The 13,432-nt window shown below is 41.2% G+C and overlaps 1 protein-coding gene across 1 annotated transcript in view; it reads left to right on the top strand.

The window, feature by feature from the left end:
* The window catches only part of LOC105464813 (tetratricopeptide repeat domain 27), a 178,922-nt gene that overhangs the window by 26,437 nt on the left and 139,053 nt on the right, over positions 1-13,432 (top strand). The window contains exons 6-7 of the mRNA XM_011712886.2: positions 10,856-11,020; positions 13,188-13,321. Of these exons, the coding sequence (XP_011711188.2) occupies positions 10,856-11,020; positions 13,188-13,321 (299 nt within the window). The remainder of the gene's footprint in view (positions 1-10,855; positions 11,021-13,187; positions 13,322-13,432) is intronic.

Consider the following 13,432-nt stretch of genomic DNA (forward strand, 5'->3'; position numbering starts at 1 on the left):
GTTGTGATAGGTGCTGGGCCTATGCCTGTGGATGAGACACACATAGACCCTCCTTGGTAAACCTTACAAACTTGATGTGAGGTTGCAGCCAAATTCTACCCATCTTTTAAGGCCCCACCCTTCTGATAAGGTTTGTTCAATTATCCAATCTTTATGGGTTTCCCCCTCTGCTACTTTTGGTCAATGGCACACAATTTAGAATCAGACTAACTGCATATTGAATCATTCAATAATGATTGTGTGTCTTTGCTTCTTAGCTACCTAGCTCTTCCTACCCCACCCCATTTTTAGGGAAGAGTAGGACTTAAACCTTGCAATGAGATCTAGCACAATTTTTTTTTTTTTTTGAGACGGAGTCTCGCTCTGTCGCTTAGGCTGGAGTGCAGTGGTGTGATCTCGGCTCACTGCAAGCTCCGCCTTCCTGGTTCACGCTGTTCTCCTGCCTCAGCCTCCCAAGTAGCTGGGACTACAGGCGCCCGCCACCACGCCTGGCTAATTTTTTTGTATTTTCAGTAGAGACAGGGTTTCACTGTGTTAGCCAGGATGGTCTCCATCTCCTGACCTCATGATCCGCCCACCTCGGCCTCCCAAAGTGCTGAGATTACAGATGTGAGCCACTGTGCCCGGCCTGATTTAGCACAGTTCTAAGAATCACTAATAACTCAATCGATAGGGATTAAAGGTTATACAATGGAAGAGAGGGAGATAGTTGGGAAAGGAGAGAGGCAGGAGAACGAAAGAAAAATTAGAGGGGTCCGCAACAGGAAATGAAGCTTGCAAAGTATAGCAGGAAGAGAATTTTTTTAGAGGAAACGAGTTGGAGTTGGCAGGCACTTTCCTATTTAGACATGATAGGCCATATTCCTCCCTGGTTTTCATGGCTTATCAAGAAAACCCTTGGAACAATTAAAATTTGAAACAGTCACAAACTTTTTTTTTTGAGGCGGAGTCTTGCTCTGTTGCTCAGGCTGGAGTGCAGTGGCGTGATCTTGGGTCACTGCAGCCTCCACATCCCAGGTTCAAGTGATTCTCCTGCCTCGGCCTCCCAAGTAGCTGGGATTACAGGCGCCCGCCACCACGCCCAGCTAATTTTTGTATTTTTAGTAGAGACAGGGTTTCACCATGTTGGCCAGGCTGATCTCAAACTCCTGATCTCAAGTGATCTGCTCGCTTTGGCCTCACAAAGTGCTGGGATTACAGGCGTGAGCCACTTCGCCCAGCCCCTACTTATATTCTAATCCAGAGTTATCAGCTGTAACTTTTCCTTATTTTGCAGGTTCAGATATATTTCTTTTTTTTTCTTTTTTTTTGAGATGGAGTCTCGCTCTGTCGCCCAGGCTGGAGTACAGTGGTGCAATCTCGGTTCACTGCAACCTCTGCCTCCCGGGTTCAAGCGATTCTCCTGCCTCAGCCTCCTGAATAGCTGGGACTACAGGCGCCCGCCACCATGCACAGCTAATTTTTTTGTATTTTTAGTAGAGATGGAGTTTCACCATGTTGGCCAGGCCGGTTTCGAACTCCTGACCTCAAGTGATCCGTCCACCTCAGCCTCTCAAAGTGCCAGGATTACAGGTGTGAGCCACAACACCCTACCCCTACTTATTTTTATTCTAATCCAGAGTTACCAGCTGTAACTTTTCCTCATTTTGCACGTTCAAATAGATTTCTTTCTTTTTTTCTTTCTTTCTTTCTTTTTTTTTTTTTTTTTGAAATGGAGTCTTCCTTTGTTACCCAGACTGGAATGTGCTGGTGGAATCTTGGCTCACTGCAACCTCTGCCTCCCGGGTTCAAGTGATTCTCCCGCTTCAGCCTCCCAAGCAGCTGGGACTACTGGTGCTCACCACCACAACCGGCTAATTTTTGTATTTTTAGTAGAGATAGGGTTTCACCATGTTGGCCAGGCTGCTCTCAAACTCCTGACCTCAAGTGATCTGCCTGCCTCAGCCTCCGAAAGTGCTGGGATTACAGGTGTGAGCCACTGTGCCCGGCCTAGGTTCAGATATATTTCAAGCCATCATCTTTCATACTATTGTTATTTCTGAATCTGTATCTCTATGCAGGTATTACCTGGAGACATTATTTGTTTTTCTTTATGCTTTTCTGATATTTATGAAATTCAGCTTCTCAGGAGAATGTGGATGTTTGGTTGACTGTACTGCTCTGGGGGAAACAGCAGTTCTCTATCTTCATTGCTCTTTTTTCCTCAGAGTTTTATGTCTTCATCAGTAGCTTAATTACATTGGAAAGTTTTTCTGCTGAATATTTCTGACAGCTTTCAACTTTTACTCTATATCGGAAGCTTTAAAAATAGATAAGAGCCTCAATCCTTCTTAAACTTGTTCATACAGAGATTGGGCCTCTTACTTTCCAAACTTTGAAAATGTACGATTTTTTGAAGTTTGAAACTGCTGTGTCAGGTCGTAGCCTTTGTCTCTTTTCTCATCTGCCTTTGGGCAACGTTTTCTCATTGTTCTTTCCACTTAGGGCAGGTGAAACTGAAAAGTTACATTTTTGTATGCTAAAAGTGATGTAAAATAATTTAGCAGTTATTCCACTTGAATAAGCATATCTTGGTGATAAACTCTCTGTTTCTGTTTGCTTGGAGATGTTCTTGTTTCTCTCCTTGAACTGTTGACTAAAAGATTCTAGGCAGCACCATGAAGATACTTTTCTTTCTTTCTTTCTTTTTTTTTTTTTGAGACAGTCTCACTCTTGTCGCCCGGGCTAGAGTGGGAGTGCAGTGGCACAATCTACATTCACTGCAACCTCTGCCTCCTGGGTTCAAGCAATTCTTCCACCCCAGCGTCTCTAGTAGCTGGGATTGCAGGCCACCACACCCGGCTAATTTTTGTGTTTTTAGTAGAGACAGGGTTTCACCATGTTGGCCAGGCTGGTCTTGAATTCCTGACCTCAGGCGTGAGCCACCACTCCTGGCCATGTTTTTGGTTTTCGTTGTTGGTGTTGAGAAATCAGTATTGGTCCAATTGCTCTTTCTGTGTAGCTAGTCCACCTATTTTCTTTTGCTCGTCTTAAGATTTTTACTTTGTATTTGCGGTTCTTTAGTTGAACTATGAGGTAGGTATGGATGCTTTTTCTTTTTTTCTTTTTTTTTGTTTTCTTTTGAGACTGGGTCTGGCTCTGTCACCCAGGCTGGAGTGCAGTGGTGTGATCTTGGCTCACTGCCACCTCCACCTCGCAGGCTCAAGTAATTCTCCTACCTCAGCCTCCTGAGTGGCTGAGACTACAAGGCGCACACCACCATGCCCAGCTAATTTTTGTATTTTTAGTAGAAATGAGGTTTCACCATGTTGGCCAGGCTGGTCTCGAACTCCTGAGCTCAGATGACCCGCCCGCCTTGACCTCCCAGAGTGCTAAGATTACAAGCATGAGCCATCATGCCCGAGCTCCCCTACTTTATTTATCCAACATTTGATCTCTGAACGTATAAGATAATGCAGAGAAAGCACGGAAGTACAAGAACAAAGCCAGTTATACTGATAGTACATGCATATATACATATGTATAGATAGGTGGGCAGAAAAGTTGGTAGGTAGATAGGAGGGAAGATAGATATATACAACCAATTTTGGGCATTTGTGTGACTTATTTATGTATTCTTAGTACAGTTTAAATTTGATAGTAGACCTACCTGAGCTATCACAACTTAGTAAGCCTTATTAAATGCAGTAAATGTCCTTTCCGTGATACTTGAGAGAAGATTTTTAAGAACCTTGGCCAACTCTTGTGTCCCTTGATTTTTGCATCCAGAACATTTTGGGAAGATTACTGTCATTGGCAGCCAAGCAAAATTGTGTCACTTGTGAATTGTACTAAGGTCATAGAAGGTTATTATATTTCTGAGAGTAATGACTAGACACTCAGGAATAATGGGCAGACAAAAGGAGAAGAACATTAAAAAAAAAGAAGCCCTCATCAAGAGCATTAAGTATTATTGGATCCAGCTTTTCCTGGGTTTGGTTTGCATGGATGAAATCTATTCAGGGGTTTTCATAGTGAAGTTCACGTTAGGATGCCTATGTGCCTTCTGAGGTGAGGCATGTGCATCTTGACTTACTCTCTTTGACTCCAGAGAATCTCTTAAGTGGACTATAGAAAAACACTGTCTTTCTTTTTCAGACCCATTTAAATTTCAGCTCACATAAAGACAAAGGGGTATCTGTTTCTTAGCTGTAGGTGTTTCTGCCAGATTATAGGTGATAAAGTAGATTGGGCTTTTGTAGCATCAGCTCTGCACCTTTATCCTTCCCCTGACAACTTCTCCGTACCCCTTTTCCCTACAAGCTTGGATTCACATCCTGGCATTGCCACTTAATGAGGTGACTAGTCAGTAAACTGAGCTCAATTTTCTTTTCTTTTCTTTTTTTAATTTTAATTTAATTTAATTTAATTTTTTTTTGAGACAGAGTTTCATTCTTTTTTTGCTCAGGCTGGAGTGCAATGGCTCTATCTCAGCTTACTGCAGCCTCCAGCTTCAGGGTTCAAGTGATTCTCTAGCCTCAGCCTCCCGAGAAGCTGGCATTTCAGGAGTGTGCCAGCACGTCCAGCTAATTTTATATTTTTGGTAGAGACGGGGTTTCACCACGTTGGCCAGGCTGGTCTCAATCTCCTGACCTCAGGTGATCCACTGCTTCGGCCTCCCAAAGTGCTGGGATTACAGACATGAGTCACTGCACCCGGCCCTATTTAACATTTTTTTCTTTTTTTTTGAGACGGAATCTCGCTCTGTCGCCCAGGCTGGAGTGCAGTGGCGTGATCTCCGCTCACTGCAAGCTCCGCCTCCCGGGTTCACGCCATTCTCCTGCCTCAGCCTCCCGAGTAGCTGGGAGTACAGGCCCCCACCACCACGCCCGTATGTTTCGTAGAGACGGGGTTTCACCATGTTAGCCAGGATGGTCTCGATCTCCTGACCTCGCGATCCACCCGCCTCGGCCTCCCAAAGTGCTGGGATTACAGGTGTGAGCCACTGTGCCTGGCCTTTTAAAGTTTTTTCAGAGACTGCTCCGATGCTTAGGCTGGAGTGCAGTGGTATAATAATAACTCACTGCAACCTCAACCTCCTGGGCTCAAGCGATCCTACCACTTCAGCCTCCCCAGTATCTGGGACTACAGGAGCATACTACCATGCTTGACTAATTTATTGTAGAGATGTGGTCTTGCTATGTTGCCCAGTCTGGTCTTGAATTCCTGGCTTCAAGTGATACTCTTACTCAGCCTCCCCAAGCGCTGGAATTGTAGGTGTGAGGCTCTGTGCCCAGCCTGAGCTCAATTTTATAATGAATTAAGTGGAGATAATGTCAGCCTCCAATACATCATTGTGAGAATTAAATAACACAACATGTAAAATACCCATTGCTAGGCAGAGTAGATATTAGTAAAAATAACTTCTCTTTCAGTTTGAATGATGGGAAAACTGTCATCAGCCTTTGTGTTCCATTCATTCATTATGTATTCATTCTGGTAGGTTATTTTGTGAAATGCTGGCTAACATATTGGAAACATTTGTGAGATATAGTTTGTCAGTGATATTATAGAAGGGAATTCTGTTTGGGGGATCAATTGGATAAGGGTACCTGTTAGACACCCTTGTTACTTGGTGTATGTCAACTAGCCTGTCTTTATATGTAATTAATTTTGACAGTCATTTTATTTCAGATGCTGTTTTACTAGGTTATTATCCTCCATTCTTTTCATCTTAGATATTGAGAGAAATAAATTGGAATCTGACTGCCAAGCTAATATTCACTTATTCTTTATTTGATGTTCATACTGTATTAGACATATGGATGTTTATCTGTTTCCCTTTTTCTTTGATTTTTAGAGACAGGGTCTAGTCTGTCACCTAGACTGGAGTGCAGTAGCACAGTCATAACTCACTGCAACCTTGAACTTTTGGGTTCAAATGATCCTCCCGCCTCAGCCTCCTGAGTACTTGGAATTTCAGGCATGCTCCACTATGCCTGACTAACATTTTTATTTTTTTGTTGAGATGAAGCCACTCTGTGTTGCTCAGGCTTGTCGTGAACTCCTGGCTTCAAGCAATCTTTCCGCCTAGGTCTTCCTAAGCACTTGGATTATAGCGTGAGCCACCATGCCCAGACTCCCCATTTCTTTCAAGGGAGAAATTCTACATTCTCTATGAAGAAAACTTGTAAACTGATATCCTCTTCATCAGATTTTCTGTGTTGCCTCTTTTTTTTTTTTTTTCTTTTTTTTAAGGGTCTCATTGAAATACAACTCTTTATTTTTTCTTTATCTTACCAATTTGATATTTGGTTCTAACCAGTTTCTTCCATGCATACATTTTCATACTACATAAATATGTTTAACTGTTGAATATTCATGGTACTTTGCATCAACACCTTATGTTGCCATTAAAAAAATTTTATTTTATTATACTTTAAGTTCTGGGATACATGTGCAGAACATGCAGGTTTGTTACATACGTATGCACATGCCATGGTGGTTTGCTGCATCCATCAACCTATCATCTACATTAGGTATTTCTCCTAATGCTATCCCTCCCTTAGTCTCCTACGCACCATGATGTTCCCCTCCCTGTGTCCATGTGTTCTCATTGTTCAACTCCTATGAGAACATGCAGTGTTTGTTTTTCTGTTCCTGTGTTAGTTTGCTGAGAATGATGGTTTCCATCTTCATCCATGTCACTGCAAAAGACATGAAATCATCCTTTTTTATAGCCACATAGTATTCCATGATGTATATGTGCCACATTTTCTTTATCCAGTCTATCATTGATGGGCATTTGGGTTGACTCCAAGTCTTTGCTATTGTGAACAGTGCTGCAGTAAACATATGTGTGCGTGTGTTTTCATAGTAGAATGATTTATAATCCTTTGGGTATATACCCAGTAATGGGATTACTGGGTCAAATGGTAATTCTGGTTCTAGATCCTTGAGGAATCGTCACACTGTCTTCCACAATGGTTGAACTGATTTACATTCCCACCAGCAGTGTAAAAGTGTTCCTATTTCTCCACATCCTCTCCAGCATCTGTTGTTTCCTTTTTAATGATCGCCATTCTAACTGGCATGAGGTGGTATCTCAGTGTGGTATTGATTTGCATTTCTCTAATGACCAGTGATGATGAGCTTTTTTTCATATGTTTATTGACCTCATAAGTGTCTTTTGTTGAGAAATGTCTGTTCATATCCTTCGCCCACTTTTTGATGGAGTTGTTTTTTCTTGTAAATTTGTTTTAAGTTCTTTGTAGATTCTGGATATTAGCCCTTTGTCAGATGGATAGATTGCAAAATTTTCTCTCATTCTGTAGGTTGCCTGTTCACTCTGATGGTAGTTTCTTTTGCTGTACAGAAGCTCTTTAGTTCAGTTAGATCCCATATGTCAATTTTGGCTTTTGTTGCCATTGCTTTTGGTGTTTTAGACATGAAGTCCTTGCCCATGCCTATGTCCTGAATGGTATTGCCTAGGTTTTCTAATAGGATTTTTATGGTTTTATGTCTTATGTTTGTCTTTAATCCATCTTGAGTTAATTTTTGTATAAGGTGTAAGGAAGGGGTCCATTTGCAGTTTTCTGCATATGGTTAGCCAGTTTTCCCAACACCATTTATTAAATAGGGAATTCTTTCCCTGTTGCTTGTTTTTGTCATGTTTGTCAAAGATCAAATGGTTGTAGATGTTTGGCGTTATTTCTGAGGCCTCTGCTCTGTTTCATTGGTCTATATATTTGTTTTGGTACTGGTACAATGCTATTTTGGTTACTGTAGCTTTGTAGTATAGTTTGAAGTCAGGTAGTGTGATGCCTCCAGCTTTGTTCTTTTTGCTTAGGATTGTCTTGGCTATACAGGCTCTTTTTGGTTCCATATGAAATTTAAAGTAGTTTTTTTCTAATTCTGTGAAGAAAGTCGATGGTAGCTTGATGGGGATAGCATTGAATCTATAAATTACTTTGGGCAGTATGGCCATTTTCATAATATTGATTCTTCCTATCTGTGAGCATGCAATGTTTTTCCATTTGTTTGTGCCCTTTCTTATTTCCTTGAGCAGTGGTTTGTAGTTCTCCTTTTGAAAAGGTTCTTCACTTCCCTTGTAAGTTGTATTTTATTCTCTTTGTAACAATTTTGAATGGGAGTTCACTACTGGTTTGGCTCTCTATTATTGGTGTATAGGAATATGTGTGATTTTTGTAGATTGATTTTGTATCCTGAGACTTTGCGGAAGTTGCTTATCAGCTTAAGGAGATTTTGGGCTAAGACCATGGGGTTTTCTAAATATACGATAATGTCATGTGCAAACAGAGACAAATTGACTTCCTCTCTTCCTATTTGAATACCCTTTATTTCTTTCTCTTGACTGATTGCCCTGGCCAGAACTTCCAATACTATGTTGAATAGGAGTGGTGAGAGAGGGCATCCTTGTCTTGTGCCAGTTTTCAAAGGGAATGCTTCCAGCTTTTGCCCATTCAGTATGATATTAACTGTGGGTTTGTCATAAATATCTGTTATTATTATGAGATCCATTCCATCAATACCTAGTTTATTGAGAGTTTTTAGCATAAAGGCGTGTTGAAGTTTATCGAAGGCTTTTTCTGCATCTGTTGAGATAAACATGTGGTTTTTGTCTCGGTTCTGTTTATGTGATGGATTACATTTAATAATTTGCATCTGTTGAACCAGCCTTGCATCCCAGGGATGAAGCCAACTTGATTGTGGTGGATAAGCTTTTTGATGTGCTGCTGGATTCAGTTTGCCAGTGTTTTATTTAGGATTTTCACGTCAATGTTCATCAGGGATATTGGCCTGAAATTTTCTTTTTTTTTTTTTTTTTTGGTGTCTCTGCCAGGTTTTGGTATCAGGATGATGCTGGCCTCATAAAATGAGTTAGGGAGGATTCCCTTTTTTTCTATCGATTGGAATAGTTTCAGAAGGAATGGTACCAGTTCCTTTTTGTACCTCTGGTAGAATTTGGCTGTGAATCCGTCTGGTCCTGGGCTGTTTTTGGTTGGTAGGCTATTAATTACTGTCTCAATTTCAGAACTTGTTATTGGTCTATTCAGGGATTTGACTTCTTCCTGGTTTAGTCTTGGGGGGGTGTATATGTCCAGGAATTTATCCATTTCTTCTAGATTTTCTAGTTTATTTGCGTAGAGGTGTTTATAGTATTCTCTGATGGTAGTTTCTATTTCTGTGGGATCAGTGGTGCTATCCCCTTTATCATTTTTTACTGCATCTATTTGATTCTTCTCTCTTTTCTTCTTTATTAGTCTGGCTAGTGGTCTATCTATTTTGTTAACCTTTTCAAAAAACCAGCTCCTGTATTCATTGATTTTTTCAAAGGGTTTTTCGTGTCTCTGTCTCCTTCAGTTCTGCTGTGATCTTAGATATTTCTTGCCTTCTGCTAGCCTTTGAATTTGTTTGCTCTTGCTTCTCTAGTTCTTTCAATTGTGATGTTAGGGTGTCAATTTTTTATCTTTCCCGCTCTCTCCTATGGGCATTTAGTGCTATAAATTTCCCACTAAACACTGCTTTAGCTGTGTCCCAGAGATTCTTTGTTTACACTATGTGGGGAAAACCACCTACTCAAGCCTCAGTAATGGCGAACACCTCTGCCTCCACCAAACTGGAGCATCCTAGGTCGACCAGACTGCTGTGCTGGCAGCGAGAATTTCAAGCCAGTGGATCATAACTTGCTGGGCTTCGTGGGAGTAGGATCAGCTGAGCTAGACCACTTGGCTCCCTGACTTCGGGCCCCTTTCCAGGGGAGTGAATGGCTCTTGTGTCTTGCTGGCATTCCAGGAGCCACTGGGGTGTGAAAAAGAACTTCTGCAGCTAGCTTGGTGTCTGCCCAAATGGCTGCCCAGTTTTGTGCTTGAAACCCAGGGCCCTGGTGGTGTAGGCACCCAAGGGAATCTCCTGGTCTGCGGGTTGCGAACATGGGAAAAGCTTAGTATCTGGGCCAGAATGTACCGTTTCTCATGGTACAGTCCCTCAGGACTTCCCTTGGCTAGGGGAGAGAGTTCCCGGAACTCTTGTGCTTCCTGGGTGAGGCAATGCCTCACCCTGCTTTGGCCTGCCCTCCATGGGCTGCACCCACTGTCTAACCAGTCCCAGTGAGATGAGCCTGGTACTTCAGTTGGAAATGCAAAAATCACCCACCTTCTGCCTTGATTTCTCTGGGGGCTGCAGACCGGAGCTGTTCCTATTGGCCATCTTGACAGCCAGCCACCCCTGGCCATTTTTTTTTTTTTGGAGGCAGTTACTGGCTCTGCCGCTCAGGCTGGAGTGCAGTGGTACGATCTCAGCTCACTGCAATCTCTGCCTCCCAGGTTCAAGCGATTCTCCTGCCTCAGCCTCCTAAGTAGCTGGGATTACAGGCGCACGCCACCATACTGGCTAATTTTTGTATTTTTAGTAGAGATGGAGTTTCACCATGTTGGTCAGGCTGGTCTCGAACGCCTGGCCTCGTTATCTGCCCGCTTCAACCTCCCAAAGTACTGGGATTACAGGTGTGAGCCACTGCGCCCGTCCCCCCACCAAATTTTTTTTTTTTTTTTTTTTTTTGCATGGTTTAGACAAATCCTCTGAGAAAGAGCAAGGTTATGAATCATCTCCCAGGATTGTGTGGAATAAAGGAGATAGTGTACATAATGTCCTTAGCTCATGTCTGGAGCATATAAGTGCTTAGAGAATGCTGGCTGGTAACTATTAGTGTTCCTGTATTCCTCACGTCTTAATGTTTAAAATTATTTAACAACAGAGACTATGTACTATATACTTTATGTATTATAGACTCTATTTTCCACATTAATATATTTTTATTCTCATAATTTTTAATGTTTTATCTTTTGTCTTACAGTGATGAAACTACAGAATCTGTTTGTAGATGATTCAGGTCGATACTTGGCTATTCAATTCCATCTGGAATGTGCATATGTGTTTTTATATTATTATGAGTACAGAAAAGCAAAAGATCAGTTGAATATTGCTAAGAACATCAGCCAATTACAAATTGATTTGACAGGTAAGACTTTTATTTTTTGTGGATAATTGATTTTATTTTTATGATAAAACTGTATACATTGGCAGTTTGTGTTGTATGTTGGTATTTGATTTTCTATATCCTATTTGCTTTACAAATGTAGACTTTAAAAGTTTCATTTACAAATTTATAGTTTATAACAAATTTGAAATGATATATTTTCCTTATTTCTAGAGTTTTCCATTTATTGCACTGATCTATTTAGACGTGTTAGTAATAGCAGCCAGGCAGTACAGAAACATGCTTTTGAGCCTTTGGGGGATGGGCCCATAGAGGCCTTTCCTGACTAAGTTTGGCCTCTCTGCATTGCCCTTTCTTGTAAATACCCACCTATTCCTTCCATCTTGCTTTTTTTTTTTTTTTAGAATGAGTCTCCCTCTGTTGCCCAGGCTGGAGTGCAGTGGCGCCATCTTAGCTCACTGCAACCTCAGTCTGCCGGGTTTGAGCAATTCTCCTTCCTCAGCCTCCTGACTAGCTGGGATTACAGTGCCCGCCACCTCGCCTGTCTAATTTTTTTTTTTTTGTACTTTTAGTAGAGATGGGGTTTCAGCATGTTGACCAGGCTGGTTTTGAACTCCTGACCTCAAGTGATCCGCCTGCCTCGGCCTCCCAAAGTGCTGGAATTACAGGCGTGAGCCACCACTCCCAGCCCACATTCTCTGCTTCTTATCGAGCTAGTTCTATAAGTAAAATCCTTCCGATGTATTATGAATAAACATGATTTTGTGGGCTTGTCTCAGATTGTAGCTACCTTTTGTTACATTGTGTGTGGGGGTAAAATTGTTTAATATTGAGCTTGTAACTTGGAACAATGGCCACGTATCAGCTGGAACAATGGCCATGTGTAAGTTGTCTGTATATGAAAATATATGTAATGTATCTTGTGAGGTTAGTTTCAGAAGTTATGTTTTTAAATATTTTGATCCTAGGAGGCTTTTTTTGGGACTTTTGATGACATAATACTTAATTGTTGGTATATTTACTAGCTAGTTCTTCATATTTTGTTTTCTAAGTTAGGGTTGAAGAACTTAGAAATACAAGTGTGGTGTTCACAAATACAAGAATCAGTTTATTCTTTTTTTCCACTCATCTATAGCCTTAGTATAAAAAGTAAGCTGTGGCCAGGTGCTGTGGCTTACATTTGTAATCCCAGCACTTTGAGAGGCCGAGGCGGGCAGATCATGAGGTCAGGAGATTGAGACCATCCTGGCCAACATGGCAAAACCCCGTCTCACTAAAAATACAAAAATTAGCTGGACATAGTGGCACTAGCCTGTAATCCCAGCTACTCGGGAGGCTGAGGAAGGAGATTCACTTGAACCAGGGAGTGGGAGGTTGCAGTGAGCCGAGATCGTGCTGCTGCACTACAGCTTGGCGACAGTGGAAGGCTCCGTCTCATAACAACAAATAAATAAAATAAAAATGAAATAGTAAGCTGTGTTGAACAATTTCAGTGTCTATATTTAGCATAACATATTTAAAAGGTTAATGTATAGCTTAGAGCCAGACTCATAACAGGGTAAAATCCAGACTTCCTAGACTGGTCTCTGTAATCAAGGGTTTTTGCAATCTGACCTTGTCCAGAGAGTGGATGTTGGAACTTTTGCTTCCCTTAAAGTGTTTTGAAAACAGCTATTCTGCAGCAAGTTATTTCAGAGACATAATGAAAAAATTTTGGTCTTACATGAAGTCAGATAGTATAATAAACTGTTGATTTAGAACCAAAAGATCCTGTCTTTCAGCTCTGGTTCTGATGCTGAGAAGCCCTGTGATCATGAACAAGTGATTGTATTCTCTAGAACTTTTGTTTTTGTCATCTGTGAGAAAGAGATAATAATAGTTCTTCTACCCACAACACTCAATGTGTTACTTTTTTTTTTTTTTTTTTTTTTTAAGGGTGGTAGTTTGATGCAATAATTAGTATGTGGAATCTAGTGGCAGAAATCCTGGGTTTGAGTCTGGTACCAGAGCTTAATGACTTTTTAATTTTATAAGTCATTTAAAACCTGAGACTGGGCCTCAGTACTTTCTTATGTGAAATGGAGAAAATATCTTGTAAACTCTAAAGCACTTTGAAAATATTGCTCTCCATGACTGTACAGTAGATCTGATAGGTAACTCAGTAGATATAATTTTATTGTTTTTTCAGGTGCTTTGGGAAAAAGAACTCGGTTTCAGGAAAATTATGTGGCACAACTGATTCTAGATGTAAGAAGGGAAGGGGATGTCCTTTCAAATTGTGAATTCACTCCAGCACCCACTCCTCAGGAACATTTAACCAAGGCAAGTAGGATTGCAAGTTATTACATTCAATTAATACCTGAGTCTAACAATTTCAATAGGTGACTACCATAGAAACACTGAGTGGGTTGGGGACGGACTTCATTTTATTCT

This window comes from Macaca nemestrina, chromosome 13 (genome assembly GCF_043159975.1).
Source record: "Macaca nemestrina isolate mMacNem1 chromosome 13, mMacNem.hap1, whole genome shotgun sequence".
Classification (NCBI taxonomy): Eukaryota; Metazoa; Chordata; class Mammalia; order Primates; family Cercopithecidae; genus Macaca; species Macaca nemestrina.